The 26,898-nt window shown below is 35.8% G+C and overlaps 1 protein-coding gene across 2 annotated transcripts in view; it reads left to right on the top strand.

Annotated features, from left to right (window-relative positions):
- Nucleotides 1–24,560, top strand: part of TMEM47 (transmembrane protein 47) — a 29,426-nt gene extending 4,866 nt beyond the window's left edge. The window contains exons 2-3 of one of the 2 annotated variants that reach the window (XM_032619839.1): nt 11,024–11,164; nt 21,177–24,560. In XM_032619839.1, coding sequence (XP_032475730.1) covers nt 11,024–11,164; nt 21,177–21,355 — 320 coding nt within the window. In that variant the 3' untranslated portion in view covers nt 21,356–24,560. Of the gene's footprint in view, nt 1–11,023; nt 11,294–21,176 lie in introns of both variants that reach the window. The other variant, XM_032619840.1, reaches the window with a different exon arrangement.
- The last annotated feature ends 2,338 nt before the right edge of the window (nt 24,561–26,898 follow it).

Raw genomic sequence — 26,898 nt, 5'->3', positions numbered from 1 at the left:
TGAGACCGCAAAGTACTGCTGGATATATCAGTGAAAAGGATTTTAGGTGCTCCAAAATAAGTCCCTGGATTATATTACCTAAATATCACAGTAAACTTCTTTATGAACGCTGATAAATTATAACATAATCCTCTAGGAGGGCAGAGTAGTGTTGTGAAGAATATATGAGGCTTTGGATTCAAACTGCCCTGAACTTGACCACTTACCAATCATATGACCTCATACAGCTTACTGTCATCAGATGATTTGTCATGAAGATTAAATATGCAAACATACCTGCTCATTAGGGTTGCATTTCTTCCTTATATATTCAGAGAAGCAAACCCAAAGTGATAATTTTTTTCAATAATTGAGGACTTTTTCCTCCTTAAGTGGTAAACTTTTTTTGCATTGAGTGATGAAGTGTGTTGTTAGTCTCAAATTTAAATTTTGATATGTACTTCCCAGCATTTAACAGTGCTCTTGGTAAATCATGATCACAAATTTATTGTCTAATAGCTACCTTTTATTCAGTACTACTCCAGGCCAGACATCTCTATTATTCCCAGTGTTGAATAAACTTGCAGTTTAGCTAATGTTATCTCCATATATTATTGAGGAGACCAGGTATTTTTGTAAGTTTACCAAGTTCTCAATCAGTGGTAGGGACAGGTTTTCTCCAAGAGTGTTCCAGTTATTAATGCTGGAAAACAAACCAACCCCAAAGTTAGTGGTGTCAAATGACAGTTATTTTTTTATGCTCATGACTTTTGTGGGTCAGGAATTCAGATAGGGCATAATGAGGATGGCTTGTCTCTGCTCCAGGATGTCTGGAGCTGGAGCTGAGGGTGAGTTGAATGGCTGGAAACTAGAACATCTGGAACTGCAGGATCTTCTTCCAAATGGTTTCACAGGGTTTGACTTATTGTTGGGAATGGCTGGGAGGCTGGACTCGGCTGGGACTGGCCTTTCTAGCATGGTGGTCTCAGCATAGTTGGACTTCTTTTCTTACAGGATGAGTAGTTTTGCTGAGAGCAAGGGTTCAAAGAGAACCAGTCTCTGTCTGAACCAGCCTGGGAAATCACAGAGGAGCCATATGTATAGTCCAGATTCCAGGGGAGGAGAATTGGGCTCTACTTCTTGATGGAGCAGTGGCAAGGTCACATTGTAGAAGAGCATGTAGGATAGGAAATGCTCTTGGGCCACATGTGCAAGTATATAGTCTGACACTGGAGTCTAGCCGGAAATCTGCATTCTTTCTTTATTGCCTCTGAAGAACCAAGACAACTACATAGCTTCTTTCTTTAAGAACTTTGAATCAATTGTATAAATAACATTTGGCTGGGGCAAAAACTGCCCTCAACCAACACATGGCTTTAATGATTAGTCACTTGTATGGGATTACTCTAGATTTGGAATCAAATGACCTCAAAAACTTAACCTGTCTACAAATAGAGAACGTTTTTCTCTCTATATATTCAACCTTAGGTCATTTTTGGATTATAGTCTCAAATGATCAAGGATCAAACTGATTAAGAATCTGAACTCTTAATTTGCTACTTCATGCTTCATGATAAAATTTTAGCCTTTCTTAGAAGGTTTTGTATGAGTCTGACAAGATGGTTTGTACATGAACACTAAAATGTAACAATTCCATACAGGAGCCAAGTTTTGTAGTGCTAGAAAGGTATGAGAATTGCAGGGATGTTTTTTGTTTGCTTGTTTTTTCATTATTTTAATAACATGATTCTTCTCTTGATAATTGCCCATATGTTGAGTCACAGAATCACAGCACATTTGGAGTAGAAAAGATTTTAAAAAATAATCCTGCCCGATTAAATTGATTGCATGGACAAGAAAAATAAGGCAAGACAGAATATTAAAGACTCAATAGAGAGATTGTACTTAGCCATAGTATTTTTGCAGGGTGGGTTTTCAGAATTTCCAGTAATATTGCAGATAACTATCTCTTGGTATTTGAAGGATTGTTGAATACTATCATGTATGGAATTTTCGATGAAGAAGTTAAGGACTGCATGTGAAACAGCTGTCTACTTTTTAGAAGATTATTTATCATCCAAGATTTGATTTCCCATAGAATTTAAAGAGTCTTCAAATAGACTCATTTATGTTGACAAGTCCATTAAGTTTTAGATGTTTTTTATCATCAAATTTTACATTGTTACCGTGGCTAGTCCTTAAAAATCAATGAAAACTTCTTTTTCTTTAAGTTTCTCTATGATAGGGTTCTTTAAAACAACTGCTTGACTTTAAGTTGAAAAACACTTCCAAAAGTCTGTGGAAGCCAGCCATGTAAGTTTCTTAACTTGATTATATGCATATAAATTTCACTGGATCAACTTATTACTGCATTCTGACTTTATTTTTTTAAAGATACATTTATTTATCAAGAGACTGATTTTTCCTATCAACTTATTACTGCATTCTGGGGGACGTCCCTGGTGACACAGTGGTTAAGAATCCGCCTGCCTATGCAGGGGACACAGGTTCGCTCCCTGGTCCGGGAAGATCCCACATGCTGCGGAGCAACTAAGCCCATGCGCCACAATTACTGAGCCTGCGCACCAAAACTACTGAAGCCCATGCACCCTAGAGCCCACATGCCACAACTACTGAGCCCGTGTGCTGCAACTACTGAAGCCTGCGCGCCTAGAGCCCATGCTTCACAACAAGAGAAGCCACCACAATGAGAAGCCCGCGCACTGCAATGAAGAGTAGCCCCCGCTCGCCGCAACTAGAGAAAGCCCACACGCAGCAGTGGATTCCCAACACAGCCAAAAAATAAATAAAGATTAAAACAAAAACAAGAAACACTTATTATTACGTTCTGGCTTTTTTTTTTTTTTTAAAGATACACTTATTTATGAGACAGATTTTTCCTTAAGCAGAATTTCATCCTCACGTGTCAAAGGCATGGACAGTTAAATCTTACCAGTCTTTTTAAAGTATTGAATCATCTCCCTTGAAAATTAGATAAGGACACCTTCCTTACCCTTTTTTGCTCCTATATTTGTTTGGGATTTTGAGACATAAGTAGACCATCAATTTTCTGTTCTATTGTAGTCTTGCCTTTGGCACCAAAGACTCCCATTAATAAAACAAAACAAAACTAAACAAACAAACAAAAAACTAAACAAACAGTAACCCCTACAAAAATGAAGCATCCATGGTTTCCAGAAAACCAGGAAAAAAATATCTAGATCATTTTTATCTCTACCAGCTTATTAACTGTTGTGAGATTTAAAATGATAGTTTTAATGAGCCATGTTTCAAGATAAGGTCACAAATATTGATTGTCTTTTCAAAATATATGCGTATTAGGCAAAAAGATGTTAAAAAAATAGAAGTTGGGACTCCGAGTCACATATTCTCTATGCATGAAAAGGCACATCCACAAAAGGACTCAAATTTCCATCAGAAGGAGTTTTATTTCTGTCATGTTTTATGGTCCTGAAACCAAATGTTCATCATAATGCATAGTGCTTTGTGAAGGCAACCTGGAGTCTTTTCCTAGCACTAGTAGGTGACTTAAAGAGAGATAGAAATGTCCTAGGAGGCCCTTTTCTAAGAAATGTCCCAGGAGGCCCTTTTCTATCTTCTCGTATGTATCCAAGTAGTTAACTTAATTGAAACATATTCATTGATTTCCTAGCAGGGAGTAAGCATTGTCCTGGTACAAAATCAGCTAGTCGTTCTGGTGGTGAGAGCAAGGTGATGAATGAAAGTTTCTTTTAAACAAATTAATGAAATAATACAAATGTACGAAGTACTATAAAGGAGGAAATAAATATAAATTCACCTTCTGCAGGGGGGTAGAAGAAGGGCTCTCATCTAAAGAAGCTTGCTAACAGGGAACTGGTGGGGGCACTAGCTTGCCAAATTTATCCCTCCATATTTACTGGGGGGTGTTTTAATACTGATTGTGGGTGACTGGCTGGCTGCCTTCCATCTGCTCTTTATTATTAGCTACGCTAAACCCATCACAAAAGCTTTTTAGTTGCTTAGAGGCAGGTCACCCACTCCTAGTCTTGGCATGGGTTTTCTTCTCGTTTTTCCAAATAACCAAGTTTTCCAAATTGTAACCTTCTTAGGTTTTTTCCAAAGAGTAGAGAAGAACAATGTTTGATGTAACAAACACATCACAAGTTTATATATGTACTATGATTAGGAATTACTATTGAGAAATACCAGTACCCATTAGATAATACTAGTTACCATCAAATGCTAACGAAATCTTTAATATAATACTTGGTAAGAAACAGCAGCCATTAGCAGTGATGGTGTCTTTCTTTTTTGTCTAAATACTGAAACATACTTTAATAGCAGGGCTTTGGCTAAGCAGTGTATACAATGGTTTTATTTGGGAAAAAAAAAACACTATGTTATGGTGTTTAGATGATAAATTACATTTCCCCAAATTTTCTGTGATAGAATTCTGTGAAGCAGCTAAAGTGCCCCTTTATTTGTAAAGAAAAAAGTATGTGTGTTCTTCAAACATCAACACAAAACAACTCAGAAGTCTTGAATGAAATTGTCATGGATTGAAAATTAATAACCTGTTTGGCACTCTTGGACCCCCAGAATTTTCCAAAATTTTGGTAAAATTGACCTGCACTTTGGTCATTAAAATTGTTGCATTATGTATTTGGATGGTTACCTGGGGTAATTTATGTGCTTAAAATCAGGTTGGCGCTGTATTTCTGACACATTTTTTTTATCCATAAATGGGCCTAAAGAGTGAGACTTAAATCATATTGTTGCCAACTTAACATGGGTTTTAAAGTAGGTGCTTCTCTGACATTCCACTTGACTGTGTGCAGCTCGGTGCACACAGTGTCTATACTGTTTGTCATTTTATGAAAGACGTAGTTGTTTGCCATAAATATTTGTTTGCATGTGAATGTTAGTTTTGATATTAGTTGTTTGAAAAAGGAGATGGTCATTTTAATTATTGAAATTAGAATCCGGATTCTTCTTTTGGCTGCCTTTGCTTGTGTCTGTATCCCATGGAACAGTGGAAAATTAATGCAATGCTGACGGATTTAGGTCAGGATGCAACTTAGCCAAGAAAACTAAGTTTAAACTCACTCACAAATGGTTCCGATTTTCCACTTCATCTGCCACATGCAGAGTAACTTTAAGGAGAACTTGTGGATGGCTTGTGAGATAGTGTCAAGATGACAGAAAAGATTACTCTTCTAGGTTGAGTAGTGAATGATTTTGATTGCAGTTATGGATATCATTTTGGTGAATATTCTTTTGGAGAATCCAAAGGTAAAAATATAAGTGCCTTTCTGGCACATTTCAGTGTGATTATAAAAGTTATTAAAATCAATATTTTACTTTCTGATGAGAATTTTAGGAATAGTGAGAATCGTGCATTAAAATATTAGAATACACTTGGGGAAGTACCACCCACTCCTGCTGTGGGACTTGAATTTATAAGGTTAAAAATGTGTTTCTTCATTGCTTTTTAATTATATCTAATTTCCTAGAAGAAGTGACAATTGTGTGCTCAAGGATTTACATACAGTAGAACTAATCTCAGCGTATAAACAATACCTGCAGAGGTAAATAAATTAGCCAGTGTCTGATGAGTTAAAGGTTTTGAAATGAGACAGGTGGAGGAAAGCTTTAGGCACTGGTGTGGTACACTGACCTTGGCTCAAAAGTGTGGAAAATGTATCATCATTTAGATTTTGCTTTTCCTGAAAATCGGAAGTAAATTTTGACCGTGAATTCCCCAAGGGAATGTGAATTCTCCAATTTGGCAGTTATAATGTGGCCCATAGAATTTTCATAGTGCAGTAGCAATTTCAGGCCAGTCTCATGTATTAGATTGTAAAGTAAGTCAGCACAATTCTGCAGAATACTAAAGCATTTATAGACATTGGAAACTCTGGCACCCGCTAATAAAAATACTTAGAAAGAGGATTTGAATTTAGTTCCTGAGTTGCACATTAATGTTGGACTTAATGTTTTGATGTATGGACTGCCCAATTTTTGTTCTGTAGCTGCGGGGGAAAGTATAACATTGTGTGTTTGTCTTTTATCTATATATATTTATTTATTTTAATTATTTTTTTCCTTTTTTCTTTTATCTTTTTTCTGTTAGAGAAAGCTGTCATAGGGAAGCACATACTTATCTTTAGCTTTGGCTTTTGTAGGTACAGTTCCAACGCATCCGGCGTGTCACTGTGTCAGTTTTGCCAAAATACTCTTAAGTGGAACCTGACATATACTATGCCAGCCTCATTTCAAGTTTCATTTCCGGATCCAAAACATCCCTCCCAGCCCACTTGAGACCTAACCAGTTTATGGACCAAGGTTGTACATTATTTCCTCCAAACCTACTATCACTTGTTCTCTCAGGTCTTAGAAACCAAACTCAGATTTCAAATCAGGTGGCCCAACATTGAATAATGAGCAATTTTACTTGTGCAGAGCACTGCAATGTGTAAAACAGAACCATGGCCACTGATGTTCTGCAGAGCTGGTTTACGTTCACTGCTCCACTACAGTATCAGTATATCATTTATAGAAATGTATAAAACTAATGCCGAGTAATAAATCTCTAAGGACTCTTAACACTTCATCTGATTAAATACTGTGAGGGCTATAAAATTGGGGGACTAAGATTGATATAGAAATTAACCAATTATGAGAACTTAGATGATTTTTTTTGAAGAAATGGAGCTGAAAATTGAGAATTTTATGACATTTTGTTTTGCAAACACTGAATATGGGATAGCAAGTATTTGTGGCATGCAAACCTTCTAATGGAAAAAATGATTCATGTATAGTTTTCCAGTCATTTATTATAGTATTAATGTAAAATTGCCCGAGTCCTGTAGTATATAGCAAAATATTTTATATGTATATATTCTTGTTAAATCTACATTTGGTAGATAAGTAAATACATGTCTTTGTAAACATGAATCCCAGCCTATTATTTTAATGGCCATTAGTAGGTATCTATAAAAGTATTTTTGACTTGTTTTATTCCCCATCTCCTAGTCTTGTTCAGTAAGAAAGAGGAAAATGGTATCAGACCGATCTGCATAGTCCCTGGCTTTAACTCATCTGTGAGGCAGGTCCTAATATTTGGACAGTGGATTCTGTTGCTGTTTACTGAAAGAGACACAGTGCCACGTGCACTGTTCTCAGCTCCAATATGCCTAGTGCTGAACCTTGAAAACTACCCTGATCCTCCTTGACTATGGTAGCCATTTCAAACTGCTTTTTCAGCTTACTTATTGATGTTCAACTAGTCAGCAAGTTAAAGCTTTGGTCCTGGGCAACCTGCCCAAGTGAATCATTCCAAATGGGTATAATGACAGCGATCCCGAAACTTGGCACCGTCCACCAGAGATATAGCCTCAATACTTCAGTCTAAGCCCCAGCTTCTGGCCAGGACAGCGGCAGACATATGTGGCCCAATTCTAGTCTCTTGGAAAATAAAATGGCTTTTCTGTTTGAGCAGGCTTAGCTATGGTTGTGGACCAAAGGGAAGGGTAGCAATATCATAACTGTGGAGATGCTGGTGACTGGTGCTCCTTTTTGACTTTATGTCTAAAGTGACTTTCTCATTAGCCACAGCCTCAATACTTAAAATTAAATACAGGACATATAGAAGAAAATCAGAACTGGTTGTATTCATCTACTTTTTAGAACTATTTCCTTTGCTACAAGAGGTTCCCCTCCTAATTAGGTTCTAGTCCCTTTTAATACTTGTTATTCTCCTGTAGCTTCTATTGCATTTTATTGGCTTTCGGTATGAAATAACGTATTACTATTTTAAGGAAATTCAACATGTGAAATTAGGATTTTTTTTGCAGTTTTCTATTGTTATGCTGGATATGCATCACTTTCCACTCCTGTATTACTCATTAATCTAATTGACTTCATTATGAAATTATTATTGTCTGAGAGGCCTTTACCTAAAAGAAAATTCAACATTTTAAAATGGTACATAAGGACTTCCTTGCGGGGCGCAGTAGTTAAGAATCCCCCTGCCAGTGCAGGGGACACAGGTTTGATCCCTGGTTTGGGAAGATCCCACATGCCGCGGAGCAACTAAGCCTGTGTGCCACAACTACTGAGCCTGTGCTCTAGAGCCCGCAAGCCACAACTACTGAGCCCATGTGCCACAACTACTGAAGCCCATGTGCCTAGAGCTCATGCTCTGCAACAAGAGAAGCCACTGCAATGAGAAGCCTGCGCACTGCAATGAAGAGTAGCCCCCGCTCACAGCAACGAAGACCCAATGCAGCCAAAAATAAATAAATAAATTAAAAAAAAACACATTCTATCAATCAATCAATAGATAGATGATAGATAGATAGATAGTACATGAGGTATAGACCAGGGGTCAGCAAACTATTGCCTGACAGACCACCACTTGTTTTTGTAGATAAAGTTTTATTGGGACACAACCATGCTCCTTTTATTTACATACTGCCTAGGGCTGTTTTCACACAACACGGCTGACTTGAGTAGTTAGTTGCAACAGAGACCATGACTCACAAAGCCGAAAATATTTAGTATCTGGCCCTTTAGAGGGAAAGTTTGCCAATTTCTTTCTTAGTCTTGTTCTTTACAAAATGCAAATAAATACATATATTTTAGCTATTCTTTGAGGATATTTAAAGTAGAGAAAATTGATCAAAATTCCTGTTTTATTTTGGATTGAAAAGTAGAAATAGTCAAATGTATGGCATTTTATGCCTTTTGGGCTATGTGAAAGAGCTTATTGGAAAAAAGCAATCTTGTGCTTTTATTTTTAAGATATTTTTAAAGTGAGTGAATAAGTTGTATCTTGATTTAAACAAAATTGATACTTTCAAAATTCTTATTTATTTAAAATAAATTGGAGTAAGTTGCTAAAAGCAATACTCATTTTATGAAAGTAATACTCCAACAAGAAAATGTTCGGCATTGGCTCTTAAAGCCTCCAGGAATTTGATTGATGTCTGGATGGATTGATTTTATTATTTTTTTTTTGTACCTCAAATATTTAGATATAATGAAAATTTGATTTATTATTCAGAAATTTCAACTTACAACTTTTCAGAAGGATTTTTATTATGTTAAAGTGCAATAAAATTGTGCTATGCATAAACTTTTTCAAAAAAATTTAGAGACTTCCAAATGTAAGGATTGTTCTTTTGTTTTTTTAATTCAAAGCTACATGCTTTTATGGAACAACAACAAAAAACCCATAGTATGGCTATCCTTTTAAACTCTAGTTGAAAGCCAGTTATACTTTTGTTTGAAGTTATATTGCTTTGTTACAAATAGATGGCATAAAAAAAATGCTCTCCACTTTCTTGTGATTCATCTTTATATTTTAAGGAGTATGGACTTGTTCTGTTTTCTCCCTTGTTTGTTTGTTTATTGAATGCTGTGCGAGTTCTAGTTCAGTGCCAGCTGTATTTCCAGAATTTATTAGGAGGAGAGGATGTGGAAGAGGATGCTTGAGGCAGGGTTATACAAGTGTAAATAAGAGAAGAAAATCTTAGGGCATTGTAGGTTCCTCTACTTGTCCCTTATCCTGCAGTGGTAAAGAGTGCACTTTGGGAGCTGTCTGGAGGGATAATTTCAGAGTGCAGCATCAAAATATCATGAGTTCTTCACTTTGGATAGACTGCATTGCAATTTAACCATGGGTTAAAGTCTATTTTTATTTCTTGCACATACATTAAAGTGAGGACCAGAAGAGGCAGCCTGGGACTTTGAAACAAAACCCATGAAAGAATGTTCTCCACAGTGTCATTTTCTGTGATGCTTCCTAAGCTGGATAGTGCTTTTATATATTCACTTTACTTCTTAGAGAACATTCTACTCTTATAAAATGGAAAATGGGCCAGTTTTGTGTCATACTCTTTCTAAATCTTTATTTTATAAGAAATAACAAATACATTTCAGTGAGGTTTCGGTTTCATTCAGGGCATGGGAGACTCAAAGTATCTGTACAGAGGCCTACACATAGTAAGTGGTCAGTATATGCTTACTGTTAACGCGTGTGAATGAAGAAAGGAGCCAAGGAGCCACTTAGAGTCCATTCTGGCACCCTGGGAATACTTACTTTCAGAAACCATCCCTATGGTGGTAAATACAACAGTAAGATTAGAATGAAAGGAAAGAGAAGAGGAAAAAACAACAAATCTTCCTGATGCTAATTTGCTGGGGGAGTTGTTTTAGTTGGGGCGGGGGAGGGAGAGAAAGGCAATTAAAAAGTTGGGTTTTGTGTGTGTGTGTGCAAAGGAAGGCTTTCTAAGAAAGCACAGCAATAAAAAAAACAGAGTATGTACTACAGCCACATGCAACAACGTGGTTGAATATCAGAGACATAAAAGCCAGAAAATAAATACAGACTTAAAAGCCAGAGATCAATGAATTGATACCATTTATATAAAGTTTAAGAAAAGGCAAATATAATAACGTAAATAATGTTGGTTTGGAGCCTGGGTAGGAGGGTGATAATTGACTCGGGAGGGGCACGAGGGAACTTTCTGGGTGATAGAAATGTTCTCTATCTTAATCTGGGTGGTGGTTACGTGGGTGTGTAAATATACATGAAATTCATCAAGTTCTCTACTTTCTATACTTATGATTTGTGAACTTTATAGTTCAATAGAAAATTAAATAATAATGACAATAGGTTGTGCAAGGGGGCACCAATTTAGCATGAATGCTTAATAGAGTCCTTGGAAGAAAAGCATGGCAAACCTGTGGTCTAAAAACTGTGCTTAGCGAAGATTTCAAGGTGGGTCTGGAAGGATAAGTGAGATTTGGGTACATGGATAAAAAAGATTTAAAAAAAAAACCAACTGTGTTTAGCTTAATGTAGGAGACTTTTCTGAATAAGGACATTTGTAGTAATTTTTGTTGCAAAACATCTCAAATCCCAAAGGATGCTTGGTATGCAGTAAAATCACGTCTATTTAGCTGCAGCAAGGTGACTGCTGCTGAGCATAGTGTACTGCTTGAAAAAAGCAATGCCTTTCTTTTTTCTTTCCAGATTGGCAGATTGCTACTCTGGCTTTACTCTTGGGCGGTGCTGCCATCATTCTCATTGCATTCCTGGTGGGTTTGATTTCCATCTGCGTGGGATCTCGAAGGCGCTTCTACAGACCTGTTGCTGTCATGCTTTTTGCAGCAGGTAAATATATTCATTACTTTCAAACATTAAAGTTTCATGAACCTTTCTACCATCCTCCCTTCTCATGCAGAAACAGTAATGTGGTTGCTGTATTACCTACAGATCAAGAGGCATTTGTTATATTTTAAGGTAAATTGGCTACAGGTTTATCATAGTATCCGTTTTCAACGTGTTAAGCATTTCACAGAGCACAGTGGCAATTTCTAAACTTCAAACTAAAACACGAATAAATAATGGCTCTTGACAAGGGCTGTTGCCTTAGGAATTGCAGCAGATGTGTTTACCAACAGTCTTTCTTCACATCCAGTATTTTTTTCCTCCTTTTACTGCCCCCTTGGTGATCTTAAGGCAAAATTGTTTTTTTCTGACATAAAACTGAAAAAAAAATTCCAATATGTGTACTCTTAAAGGTATAAATCTGTTTTGAAATAAACATGGTTATACTGAAAAATCATAATGTTTAACATGACCCGTCAGACAACTCAATCGTTTGAGTTCAATGGCATATTCATTAATTTAGCAACCCATCTTTCTATGAAGCACAGCTTGGATTAAAATATCAACCCAGGTAAAATGGAACTTTTACTAAAAGTCAGGGAGCTATTTAGAAAAGGGGCTTATAAGACTAAAAGCCCAGTATATTATTTGATATGAGTTTAAGTTTCATTTATAAGGATCTCCTTAAATATTCTTATAAATGACTGAAACTGAAATATTCTTGTTGGTGCCTTCAACTTATCCTGTCAGTCATATCTGATTTGAAGACTGCAAAATAAGCCCCTGTGACTGTCAACAATGAAGACACTGAGAGAACCATCTAGCCTGTTAGATGGATTTTTTAAAGCTGTTTAAAGATGGGGATAGATGAAATTTCTCAGGATTTGAAGGGTCATTTGGTCTATAATTATACAATCAGAAGTGTTCTGCTGCCCCCTGCTGTTTGTGTTCATCTTCTTATACCCATGAAGACTGGTCAGAATGCAAGGGTCATGAAAACAACGGTCCACAGGGCTGAAAGAATGTAGAAATAGATCTAATTAAAATCTCTTAAGTGATGTGCTCAAGATCACATAGTAGTTACTGGTGGACCTGGGGCTAGGAGGCTACTGAATCCTAAACGGGTGGTTCATTCACTACTGGATCCCTCATTCATTCATTCACTCTTTATTGGGTACCTATTATGGACTGGACATTATATTGAGACACCTATAAAACTGGCTAAATAGCATGACAGATACTTTCTAATAGAGTAGAAAACACTATTACAAAAAATATTTTGAAGTCTTAGGCGGTGGCGACAATATCATTATATTGTTGATCTCGTGTAATAAAAAAGGTCTCTATTGTGAATCATTTAGTATAACATGAAGATTCTCCTAAAGATTCCATCATTCTGCAGTTTATTTCTCAGTTCATGGATTTGCCACGGCTCTTTTCCTATTTTTACAATGAAATAACTTAGATATTTTAATTATAGTATGTTTATCTTTGCAGCTAGGATTTATTAACATAGTGATTAGAGTCAATTATAATAGAATTTCTTGATAAATTGTTCTGAAATGATATACAGTTCTTTAAAACTGGAATTATGTTTTGAATAATTTTTAGAATACTCATATTTCTGATTTATGAAGATATAGAGACAGTCTAGACATTCTCTTATAAATGCCCAGTATTATTGTGCTACCTAGTTACTATCCCATTTAGCCTTTAACTTACTCTATAATGGCATATGCAGAATCTATAAAGAAATCTGTTGTTTAAAGCACCTATTATAAACATTCTTACAGAAATAACTGGAAGTTCCAGTTTTTTCTTAAAAAGTTCTATAGTTTTTCCCAAGTATAGCAAAATTTGTGAAAATGTGAAAATAAGCACTTGTTGTAACAGAAAACATATTGTAAATGAGTATAAGTTAAAGGTAATGGATTTGTTCAAAAAAAGATTTTGATTTAACTCTCGCTGCCACAAATATTAGTAAATTATAAAATAACGAGATGAATCCCTAAAGCAACATTCATACAGTATTATTCTACCTGCTGAGACCGAAAATGAGCATTATACTGCTACATTTTAAAACTGTACATGTGCTGAGATTTAATTTTACTCATTCTCTTTTGAGACTGCTTATGGAAGCTTTTCTTGAAATAACCATTAGTTTAGCATTCACTTTGCATATAAGCAAGGTAAAACTTACTGGTTATTTGAAACATGTCATGAAAAAGTTTCTCTCTCCCATCTGCAAAAGCCATTAAAGAGTTGCCTGTAGCTGACTTCTGGAAAAGATATTTATTAAACATAATAATCCATTTATGATTTGGGTGTAAGATTAACAAAGTTGGAAAATCTGCCTACTTGAAACAATGCTAGCTAAAAATCATGGTTGTTTATCTTGCTTGCTTCTTAGGAAACATACTTATTCGAGTGGTTGGCTTGTCTCACCAGTTTAGTGATTCTTTGTAAATGTGTATTTGGGACTATTTTCCCTTTTTACTCATCCTGGTCTGCTTGAAAATGGTCTGTATTTCTCCACTTTTCTCACAATATTTTCTTCTTCAAATAATATTAAGCTTTATCTTGGTATTCACACACATAGGGAATGATACTTATCTCAACTAAGAAATATTCTTTTGTTTTTTTTGCTTCTGCTGAAACTTGCAGTACATAAAATCAAAACAGACATAGCACTACCACTTGGAAACATTTCTACGCAGAACTACATCATTAATTCAGTACCATATGCAGTGCCTGGTACTCTGGGGCACTCAGTAAATAGCTGAGTGAATGACGGAAAGAAGACTGAGGAATGTGGCTTATAATCTGATAGGGAAAAACAGGCATGAAAACAGCTAGCTAACTGTAATTTGTTTTTTCTTAAACCATTTCTCTGTTGGCAATTTATGAAGCAGCAAATTCCCTGTGACCACAAATCTAAGACCAAAACAGCTCAAAAAGTAACAGTTGTAGAGATTATTTTTCATATATCCATATTTTCATTCATTTATTTAACAAATGTATGTTGGGTGCCTATAGTATGCAACTTCACTATCTTGGTGTTAGATAATATACTCTTAAAGGGTTTTTACTAAAAGCTGATGATTAAGTCTTATAAACACAGCCAGACAAATTTTAGAGGTTTTCTTGTCTTCTCTTTTTCTCTGAGGTCCTTGATTTAGGGTGGGTTTGCTACCTGCTTGAATAATTGCTAGAAGATCTAAGAGGTAGCCATCGCTGCAACCCATCTAAAACATTGTCCTATGTTCCACAACTCTTCTACCTTCGGTCCTACAAATTTAGACTTCAGAATAAGATGTTATCTATAATGATACTGTTGATGATAATAATAATTAACTGAGCACCTACCATGTGTCATACTGCTAGACCTGTAGCACACTGCTATCTCTGCTATAACAGTCGTAAGATTAGGTATTTATTTTCCTCATATTATCAGTGAAGAAGCAGCCTCAGAAAGGTTAAGTAATTGTCTGCTGTTGTCCAGCTAGTAAGTTGCAGAGCCAGGGTTTCAATTCAGGGCAGCTCTCTAATTTGAGAGCCCAAGTGAGGTTTCACGAGTTATCTGTACTTGGGTACATATAACACATAGAAAAATAAAAGCCGAATCAGCCTTGAATTTTTTTTTTTTTTTTGCGGTACGCGGGCCTCTCACTGTTGTGGACTCTCCCGTTGCAGAGCATAGGCTCCGAGCACTCAGGCCCAGCGGCCATGGCTCACGGGCTCAGCCGCTCCGCGGCATGTGGGATCTTCCTGGACCGGGGCACAAACCCGTGTCCCCTGAAGCAGCAGGCAGACTCCCAAACACGGCGCCACCAGGGAAGCCCCAGCCTTGAATTTTTAATTCAGCTGCCAACTGTGTACTGCAGTTGGAGTCCATCCTGTAACTCCAGTTACTCCATCTCTTGGGAGCAACACCTGAAGGATGGCAGCAACTCAAGGTGTCACAAACTGATCAGTACAGCATGACTGAAACATAGCACATCATGAAAACTGTGCACATGTCCAGTACAGTTGACTATAGCATGTTTTTTATTGTGTAACTGACAATGACAGATAATGCATGAGGAGATTCTGATACCTGACATCTAGTTCTCACTAAAGACTTGGTGAAATTAGAGGGGTTGCCTTTTTCTGGGTCCTTTTCTCTTATTGTATGGTTTTGCAGATCTTTTTGTGCCCCACTGGGACTTAGGATGATTGTTTCCTTTTTCTCCCCCATGGCCTTTAAGACAAGTTGCAGAAAAATCTGAGTCTCTCATAATACAGATTTTAAATGACAGAATCCCCACTAATTGTATTATTGAGGATGTTCCTTTCAGTTATATCTGCAGAAAGCCTCCTCTAAATGATTATTTATGCAGAATGGGGATATTTTGGGAGGGGGTCCTGCACCTGCTTTCCATCTCTGATTAGAGGCTTGTGTATTGCAGCCCTCCTCTCCATCCTGTCAGGCACAAGGAGATGGCTGGAGGTATTTCAAGTCTAGATTTTGACAGAAAAATCAGTGTCCAGCTTATATTTCAAACTAAAAAGGAGTTCTATTCACAGATCTTTATCCATATCAAACTACCCTTTGGTTAGAACAGTTTACAGTATCGCCATCAAGAATTCATTTCATATGTACTGCTTAATTTTAAGTAGTTATAGATTAAATTAAAAAGGAGAGAAATTGATAGCTTCATGTTAACCTTTCATGGGCAAATGATTTTTATTCTACAAATATTGTTTCCTTTATGTAAATTTGATATTTAGGGGACTTGGCTGGATAGTCCTATCAATTCTGTCTTTAAATTATCTTCTAAGTCTGTAGCTTCTTTTTATACACCACCATTACTGAGTTAGTTGAGGATATAACTCTTCCTCAAGTGCAACATCTCAGTTCCCAAATTTGAACTTCCCCCTAATTTATTTTTCTGTGGTAATGTCTGAGTTAAACTGTCTATGTGACTCCTTCCTTTGCCTTTCCTGGAATCCAGTTACTCAGTTTTTCTTTTATAGTCTTTACTTTCCCTGACCTTTCCCACTGATGTTACCTTAGTCATCACTGTGCACAGGTAGGTATCCATGCACTGACTAACCTCCTAGGGGTCTGTCCTCCTCCAGTCTCCTCCCTTTTAGGCTGTCTTGCATACAAACACATGAGATGTAGTTCTGAAATACAAATCTGGTCTTGTCACTTGTTCCTTTGGTTTCCCCAGAGGCAGAATCTGAAGCAAGGAATCAAGTGCAAGTACTTAATCTGGGAGGTAAAAGAAGGGATATGGAAAGAAAGTGAGACAGGGAAGAGAAGGCAGCCAATAAAGAGTACATTATCAAACCAGTGGTCACTGTAAGCATCTGGAGCTTAATCTTCCTGGAAAAATTTTGGAAACCAGTGCAGAACACACCCCTCAGAGTTACCTCACTGGAAGGACTAGGGAATTGGAGTATTTATAAACCAAATGCTGATAGTCATTGGTAAGGGCTGTTGGTGATGATGGGGAAACAGCAATGGTAATTTCCCAGAACACTGTACCTGCCTCGGAGTCAGGCAAAGTAGCTTTTGTGGCCAGAGGAAAAGTCAGGCAAAGAAGTGCAGGTGCTGACAATCGAAAGTCAGGCTGACATATACTGGAATTATGAGGATGAGAGTATATGGATAGGGTACCAACAGCATCTACAATTCAAATAACCTCTGAAATGTCTCCCTATAGAAACCAGTCTGTATTTTTATGACATGCTAATAAGTCTTTTATAGTCTAAACCAAACATCTCCATGTGACTGTGCCCTTCATTCTACCCATGTGAATTTTCTATGGGCACAGCCTCTTATATCTCTAAGCTTTATGGAAACTGCTTCTTCTTCCTAGAGGTGTTTTCATGTTTCTCTTCTGACCGAGTACTGTCCATCCTTCAAGAACCAGTTCAAATAGTGCTTCGTCTCTGAAGCCCTCCCTTCTTTCTGCAGGCAGAAGTGGTACTTGGAATATCATTAGAGCTCAATAAACATGATGAATGGATTATAAGTGAACATGCCTCTACTACTACTGTTGAACACATTTGTTTGTATCTGTGTGTCTGTCTCCACGATAGAGTATGAAATATCAAAGGACAAGGGCCGTGTCCTATCTGTCTTACCTCTTTCACCTAGAATGCAGTGGGCATCCAATAAATGTTTGTTGAAATATTGAAATATCCCCATGTTAGAAAATATTGACTATTTGACTATTGAATAATTTGAATATTTCAATATTGAAAACATTGAAAAAGATCCCCTTAAAGAAAACTAGAAATAACACAAGAACCTCTAAGTTCTTGTCATGTTTCTGTCTGCACAATTTCATGGCTGGTAGTTTTGTTGCCTCTTTTCCAAAAAGTAGGGAGGGGGAATAAAATGAACCTCAAATTCCCTTCAAATTCTAAAACGCTATACAACTTTACTTATGCCTCTGAGATAGAGCATAGAAAATACCACAGCCAATGCCTGTTATGTTTCATCGATTGGTGATAAAGTAGAAACATAGTATGGTGTTATTTTCTTGAGTTCTGGACTCTAGGTGTGTTTGTTAGTTTCCTTTGCAGCATCTGTGAAAGGCAAGGAGACATTTTAACCTGCATCTATATATTATACTAAATGAAGAAAATTATTTACAAATGCAAGATTATATTTTTTTCTCAATTTTGCTATTACATGCATTTTTCTCAGTGATTCCAAAGAGAGTAAAATAATTCAGAAGCATAAAGCGTTTTAGGGTTATTTTCATCTGGCAAACAACACAATAAAGTTCCATCTCTAAGAAAGCTGCTCAAGAGAGAGAAGGAAGCCAGTGGAGCCTAATGGAGTTGTGTTTCTACTTTTCCCACTAGAGGGAAACTATATCATTATATTATACCATGAAGACCAAATATTTGCTAAATAGAACACATTGAAATGAATATTAAAAGCAGGCTAGGTGAACACCTCACTCCAGGAACTGGCTGATTCACAAAAGAAGCAGTATAATCCTTTTAGAATATAATTCGGATCAGTTTTTACTTCTCTGTTCACATTCCTCTTGCAGTTGCTCATCACATTTAGAATGAAATCCAGACCCCTGATCATGGTTCACAAGGCCATTCCTGAATGAGCCTCTGGCTGTCTTTTCTATCTCATCTCATGCTGTTTCCCTTCCTTGCTCTCTGTACCACTGTACTGCATCCACAGCATCCTTACTGATGTTCCACTGTACCCAGTGTGCTCCTGCATCAGTTTTGCACTGCCCGTGCCCTCTACCCAAGATTGCTCACTTCCCACTACATTGACCTGCACCCCTCACTTCATTCAGGTCTGTGCTTTAATGACTCCTCCCCAGAGAGGCCTTCTTCAGCTCTCATCTAAAAGAGCAGCCTGCATCCCTCTGTCTTGTTTTCTTGTATTTTCACGTCTCTTAGCAATACCTGCCGTATTCTATATTTATTTACTGATAATGGTGTGCCTAGCCATGAGGGTAGCAACTTGTGTTACCAGTGCCTTAAACTGTGTCACTTTAGAAACATTCAAGTATTTGTTGAATGAGTAAATGAATTTTACTGTTTCTAATTCACATTCATATTTCAATCATATCCTGGCAGGATCTAGTGACCAGAGTATAGAAACCAAAGGAGAAAAATGCTTTTCTTTTTAATTTACTTAGTAACTTTGGAATTTTTTTTTCTGTAGTTCATGGTTGATAGTAATTGACTTCTTGTTAGTTTTAAGACATTTAAAACATGAAAGCACCCTTTCCATCACAAAGGCACAGAGCCAGCCAGTTTTTAAATTAATACACATTTAGCACTTACTGGCTGGAAATAGAAGTGTGGATTATATAATATGCTGTTAATTGTTCTAACAACGACTTAAAACTTTTTCTGAGATTTTTAAACTATAAACAAGGTGTGATTTCTGTTTTGAATGTTGAGAGATTCTCCTGTTATATGGACCTACTTATCCATCCACTGTCAGTAGTAATGTGGAAGTATGGTAGGCTAGTGCTGGCCCAGAGCAGTGTTGAGCTACATGGCAAAAATGTTTGGAATTCTTATATCTGCTTCCAGAAAGGTCATTTCACGCCTAGTCTGAGCGTTATCGGAAGTAATAATTTTTAGGAATCATGCCCCCTCATGAGTTTTCTGTAGTTCATCAGTCTTATGCCAGAGATAGATGACTGTTAATGTAGACTTTCTAGGAACATTAGTCATATTGGTATTAATGATATTTTACAGGTACTGAGAATAGATGAGAGTAGATTTTAAAGCACGAAATTCCAGTTTAATTAAACACACTATCCATCCTCTTGCTGTTTTCAAAAAATGTAATAAGCTGTATCATTTTTACTGTGTCAAAGTTTATTCTTGTCTCCTACACCTTAATCATTCACATTTTCGTTGTTGCATTTTTGGAATTTATGGTATTTTTAAGATGAGTTAAATAATAATTATTTTAACCCAAAATTTACATTATATATCAGGGGTTGGTAAACTTTTTTTTTTATAAAAGGCCAGATAGTAAATACTTCTGGCTTTGTGGGCCACATGGTTTCTGTTGCAGCTACTCAACTGTGCCATGGTAGTGTGAACAGTACATAAATGAATGAGCCTGGCTGTGTTCCAGTATAACTTTTTTTCAAAAACAAAAAGCAGGCCAGATTTGGTAGTTTGCCAATCCCTGTCACATATTACTATATCTCAGATTTTTCAGGGTGAAGATTGTCTCTTGAGGGTGGAAGCCATCATATAGTAGAGAATAAGGCAGATGCATCCCATAAATTCTCATTAAATTGATTTAAATAAAATAGAAGGGAATTCCCTGGTGGTCCAGTGGTTAGGACTCTGTGCTTCCACTGCAGGGGGCATGGGTTCAATTCCTGGTCGGGGATCCCACAAACCGTGCGGCGTGGGCAAAAAAAAAAAAAAAGAAATTATATAATAGTTGATCCAATAGAAAGTTATGATTTTGAATGGAAGACATCACCTCATATATAATCCAGTGTCTCCCATATAAAAATATCCACTGGATAAATACCGACTGCATTTTAGATATTTTTTTAAAAAGCACCTCCCCCTTCCCGATTAACTGGTTTCTTTTATTTTATTAAGTATAACTCATCACATTTCCCCTTTAGCCCTGCCTAAGAACTAAGGTTTAACTAAGAAGTAAGAGCTAAGTTTTGTGCCCTATTGTGGTAGACATCATTAACTTAGGTTTTCTAGTACGATTACCTCCCATGCCTTCATAGACTTAATTCTTTTTTGAAAGTAGGTGAGGAATGAATATATAATATATTTATATCTGTTATATCTAATAAGGGTGTAAGTTGGTGTGGCTTCTTAACAAAGATGACTTTTGAACCCATTTTAAAAGATGAGAGGTATGGACTGGATGAAAAGAAAAGAATAAAAATAGTTTTTGATCAGAGTAAGGACATCAAGGTAGGACTTGGAATATTGGGCTGAGTTAGATGATATTGAGAAGTGACAGCAACAAAAGCACATCTTGAATCACAGGTACACCAGTTTCATCAGTACAGATGAATTCAAAGTCCCCAATTTCTCAAGAGTATAAATAAATAACAAGGGTTTTTAGCTGCTATCTGGGGTCACTATTCTTGGGAAGCTATTTACAGGTGTTGTATAGTGAAACAGTTTAGCTAAACTAGTACTACTTGCCATAATAGTGATAATTATATATGTGTTTGTAAAGTGAGAACCATTATTTTGTATGCTCATATAAATTATATTACACTAATTATTTCATCAAATACTATTATCGTGATTTGCTAATTATTAATAGAGTAATTCTTACTGTACTGTGAAATAGTGTTAAACAGAAAAAGTTGTCAATATTTTAAAGTGTACCATCTAGAATAAGCAATGCTTCAAATTTTTTGGCTTTTTTGTTTATTTGATTAAAGTGTAATTCTCATACATATGTATATTTGTATATCATTTTATTTCCTGTAAATAACATTTTCCTAATTTTGATTTGCTTTTTTTTTAGTTGTTTTACAGGTTTGCAGCCTGGTCCTTTACCCAATCAAGTTCATTGAAACTGTGAGCTTGAAAATTTACCATGAGTTCAATTGGGGTTATGGCTTGGCCTGGGGTGCAACTATATTTTCGTTTGGGGGTGCCATCCTTTATTGCCTGAACCCTAAGAACTACGAAGACTACTACTAGAACCAATAGTCTAAAATTTAAAAAAAAATCAACCATCCAACAAAAGGATTACATCTGCATCTTTTCTAAGTCACTATTTTCTAAAACACTTGTGGAGCATCAAGCAGTTTGCTCAATTGATTTAATATCTTTTGCCTTTTGGCTGTCAACATCATAACCAGCTTTTACATCCATTTTAGGGACCTGCACAAATTAAGAGAGCTGATTAGACATAGGCAAATGCTGCAAACTTCCAATATGTTCATGTCACTTTTCTTGAGAAGTGAAGGGTCTATATGACAGCAACCATTGTGAGAAACTAGTTGGAATGAGAAATGCCTGAATCTTCTATTGCCTGCAGGGGAGCAGCTGGCATAAGCAACGTTTAGAAGCTCCATTGTGCTGACAAGGATTCCTCTGTTAGAGTCCTTATCGCCTGCTTATCCCACCCAGTGACTACATTGGCCGTTGGTTATTTGCTTGAGTGAACTCTTGAAAAGTGAACTTCCCTTCAGCATCTAATGGGGGTTCTGAATGTAACTGGTTAATGATACATATTCCACCTTCAAGAATACTTGTTTTAAAGGGAGGTTATGCTTTGGCAATCAGCGTCTCCCTGGGAAGGAAGTCAAGACTTGGAGACATGTGCTTTTCATTATGTGGTTAGAAATTTTGCCTCAGCCATATCTAGAATGAGGAAAAATTGAGTCTCTACTTTCCTTGGGGCAACTAGAAAGAAATATGCATGAGTTGCTTTTGTCCTAAGTACCCTTTAAATCACTTACCAAACATTACAGCAAACAGTTGTGCATATGTAACAAGCTTAAATATTTTTATAGAAGGTGAACCATTAGTATAAATGGTAATAAGTTTTTCCCTAGCCCTACACATGCATTTGCCTTTTGCACATAAAATAAATGTTTGCTCTAGTGAAGTGATTTGAACACTAACCTTGTACACGTTTTTAAGAGGCTTAGATTGGTATTCACACTTATTTACCATACAAAAGTGCATATACCCTAAAGCTTTTGCTCTATGTTCTCTACTGTTTCACTGGAAAGTGTTAATAGAATTGTATAAGAAGAAAAACTGAAATGGTGTTAATCTGAAAATTAATGATTCTTCTGTAAGCCCTGTAGTTCAAAAGAGAGTAGCAATTAGGATGATCATTTTGTTTAAAATTCATTAAAATAGAAGGCTGCTTTTTTTCCAAGTATTTTAAATGTCTTCATTAAAAAATAAAGGAATAGTGATTTATATAAATGTCTAAATGTCAATAGAGGAGTAGAATTCATCTGGTTATCACCTGGTCCTCTGAAGTTAACTAATGGGCTAACTGATTTGTGCACACAATTATGATGGATTTATAGTAAGGGAATCATTTATTGACTGGTCAAATGGAAGGAACTATCAATAATAGGGAGTAAGCTTGCAACGAGTCTTACACTGCAAACTTGTGTTAATCCTGTTTAATATACAAATTTGGTTAGTTTAATTGTAAACATATTTTTATATCAAATATACAGTTCTAATATAAATAATTATTTTTGTTAACAAAGACACTATTTGGCCCTCTTGCAGAAAGAAGCATTGGAGAAATCATTTAAAATGTACCTGTGTTCTGTTATATTGCAAAATCTGTTAAGAGCAGGACCACATCAATAGTATTTAATAATTTGCTTTACCTCCCAAAGCAGAGTTCTGCTTTCAGCTTGTCTTAAGAACTGTTGCCAAAACAACAGGAAAAAAACAAAACTGTTTTATTATTCAAAGGCTTAAAAAAAACCCTCTTATCTTGTGACTTTTCTATGGAATCACAAAGTAAATTTGAAGAACCAGGCTTATTCTTATTTTAGCGATGACAGACAAAAATGATTAAATGCATCCTAGAGAGAAACCTTTATAAAAGTATATAATTCTGTATAGAATCATAAGAAACTATGAGTGGAAATTTTCCAGAAAGATATTACTATTATAGAATCTTTTGAAGCAATTTTCTTGAGAAATAGTAAAATCTGGGCCAGACTATCTTGCTGTTAATTGCGTATTATCAGAGCAGCATGAGAAATAACGGTATTTGTTGGAAAGGGATTTCAGCTACTAAACACTCTTTACTGGGAGAGAATCTCTTTATTCCTGAATAATGGACAAACAGTACTTTGGTGCTGACATCAATGAGGCACTTTTCTTAGTCCTAGTAGAGGATGCAGTGTGCTGTTAGAACAATATCATATCTTGAGTCTTACAAAGTTTTCATTCTCTGTCAATATGAAAAGCTGGAAAGTGACAGAATATAGTATAAGCTAAGGCACACATATTTGCTGTTTACTGAGAAGTAGATTTCTTATATAACTTTTTTCCCCTTCCCAGTGAAGAGCCCTATGCTATATTTCTACCATCACTAATATTTGAAAGTGTTTCATTACTAACAAGTTCAATATAACATGAAAGTTGTCATTGCTCATCCAAAATACTGTTTTGTCTATCAGAATCAACACAAGTGAATTTTTCACCCACAGTAACATTATGTCTTTGCAGCTTTAGGTTTGTTTAATGTTTTCTTACAAGCCAAACTATTAACTACAATCCCATTGTTTATCTTAGAGAGAGAGAGAGAGATATACATACATACATATAGCATAAAGTACTCAGCAGGGCTAGTTATTTGGATTTCTTGCACAACAATTTAGCTTTTTGTAAGTTCAACATGTAAATTTTAAAGACATAAATATAGAGAGACCTATGTGTTTGAAATATAAATGATATATATGGATTAGCATGTACCTGTATATTATTAAACATGCAATGAACTGACTGGTAAGTGACGTCTAATTGTATGGCTAGCAATGTAATTTATTCAGACTGTATTTTTGTACAGAGCAGCGCACACAAACCTATGCCTCTGTGTCCTCTTTAATGCCTAAAACTGTGCCTAGAAATTTCATCTGTCTTAAAAAATAAAATATACTCCATGCTGTTTATGCTATTAGTTTCTCTACTGCTGTTATATATTTATTATTTTAAAATATATGACATGTTTAATACTTAAATATGAATTCATGCTATTCTGGTTATTGTTTTTTTAACAGTCCTCTGGGGGGAACCTGTTTATCACTCCAGTGGTTTTGAGTTTGCAGTTTCACGATCAGTTCTTAATTTCATGATTTTTGTAGCTGACATGAAGTTATCTATGTGGAAAAAATAAAAATAAAAGTGGCTTCACTGATGTGGTTTGACTTTGTGTCTTCTCTACTGTGTGGACTCTTTAACAGGTTTCTAAATTACATGTCTTCAGTTCATTTTCTCTTTTATAAAGTATATGTTATTTAGAAAACATAGCTTGATATGACATGTTCATTTTGTGTAAAATATTTTTAAACTATATTTTGTTTCAAATTATCTCCCAAATCCTTTCTATCTTCTGCAGCTGAGTTATATGAACAATAAAAGAAAGACTATTAAGTGTCTTTTTTAACTTTCTATCTTAAAAGGCACAGAGAAGGAGATAGAGTGTAGGCTCTCCTTTTTCCTATTGTCTAATCACACAAGTAGAAAGAGGAGTAGTGAAGGGTTTGATACTCTAATTTGGTTTTTGTTTAGTTTTCAGTAGTTGCAAGGTATGTTAAAGCAGGCTTTCCTGCATTATTTCTATTTTTTAATTAGACACTAAATTTTCAGTGTGCATATGTGTAGAAATTCATAAAGTCCAAATTTCCCATCACCCTTTGTGTATTAGATAAATGTTAAGTATACTTGGAAAGAAATATATATTAGAGCAAAAAATGTACTTGTATGATTGTCAGAAAATTTTCTGGAAGGTAGAAATAGAGCCATATATAATTGAGCAAATTTTCTTGTGTTGATAAAATCAGTTTGAATATAAAATATATATTTTTTGTCATGTCTTTCATTTCTCATGAACGCTCAAATCTTGACAGGTTCACAGTATATTTTTCTGCTGAAAAAAATATTGTAAATCATTCATAAATCCATGAGGTATTTAATATCAGATGTTCAAAAGTATGCACATTTAAGTTATGAATTCTAACATTTTCACAAATTTTCTATCGTAGAAATTTTCCTTTTCGATGACCTTATTCTAATTCGATGGAGCAGCATCATTCATTTGATGTATTATATTTTCAGTATAAGGTACTTTCATTTTCATACAGAATTCTCACAGGCAAAACACCTTTACAGTCATGTCCTGCCTGGTAATTATCCATGACCCAGTTTCTCTGAATTTGGAAGACATGGAGAGATAACTTCACTAGGATTAGACAAGGGAAAATCCATTGCCTTCAGATATTTCATTGTGAACAGGAAATAGGAAAACAATTTTAATTTGCTTTGCCATAGTGGCCATATAGTCAGTTTGTGGTTTGTTTTATTAAGTCAGGCCCATGCTTTGTCAACACAATGTTCCATTTTGGTGGTCTTTAAGTCATTTTGGTTAGAAAATTAACTGATAGCGAAATTATTTTGTATTCTGTAGAATAATCCACTGAATACCTGGATTTTTAATTTATTGGTCAAATTTTCATGTTACGACCTTCTGTTAATAGCTTTTCAGAAGTGCAACCTTAAATGAGATAAGATTAAAGGAGCAAATAAAAATGAGAATTAAGCGCTTAGTATTTTCACAGGAAGCACTAATTTATTTGAATAATTTAACTTGAATAACTTCTGTGTCAAGTATTGGGAACACAATGTCAGAGATACTTAATGTCAAAGTTAAAATCAGACTAAGTAACAAAACTCTATGAGATAAAATGCCAACAATTTTTCTGATATAAGGCAGGTTTGCAGACTGGGAAGTCCTCACATTTTTAATAACTACTAGATGTTGCCACGAGCAGACGGTCCATATATCCATACTTGGAAAATCTGTTTTCAAAGACTCACCAGCTAGGTGACTCACACATTTATATTCCAGCCGTAAGTCTAATGGTTCCAAAGTATAACTAAGAGAACAGGAGCTGAACTGTTCAAGTGGGAAGGATAATATGTGGTGTTTGTAAGCCAAGATTAACAGCATACAAAGAATGGTGTTCTTTGTAAAACTAAAGCTGTGTTGAGTGGTTCACCAGAGAAACTCAGTTTTGGCAAGCAATTATTTCCAAGTTGAATGACTTCATAGAAATAATGATTATAAAAGAAGCTTGGAACAAATACTGGAAAATCATGTCATCAAACCAGCAAAAACCTTGAATACTTCAATTTCTGCGTGTGACGTGGATTAATGAAGAAAATAGTATCTAAACTATATATATAATTTATATACTAATTTTGGCATGGGTGAGGATGTTCTGTGTGACCGGAAGGCATTTCTTATACACAGAAGAGAGACAGGCATAGACTTTAACTTCAAACACTGCATATACATGATGGTACTGAAGACGGACCCTTGGTTGCTTTGACTTTATCATCAGAAAGGTAAAATAAGAAATTAATATCATACAACCTATTTAGTTTTTTGATAAAAATGTAGTTCACAAGGAAGAGTTCAAAGAAATTGTTTTAAAACTGAACAGAAGACATTTCTGTTAAGATTATTAAGGAAG

The sequence above is a fragment of the Phocoena sinus genome, chromosome X (genome assembly GCF_008692025.1).
Source record: "Phocoena sinus isolate mPhoSin1 chromosome X, mPhoSin1.pri, whole genome shotgun sequence".
NCBI lineage: Eukaryota > Metazoa > Chordata > Mammalia > Artiodactyla > Phocoenidae > Phocoena > Phocoena sinus.
The sequence above is the reverse complement of the archived record's forward strand: the minus strand, read 5'-3'. Positions and strand labels throughout refer to the sequence as shown.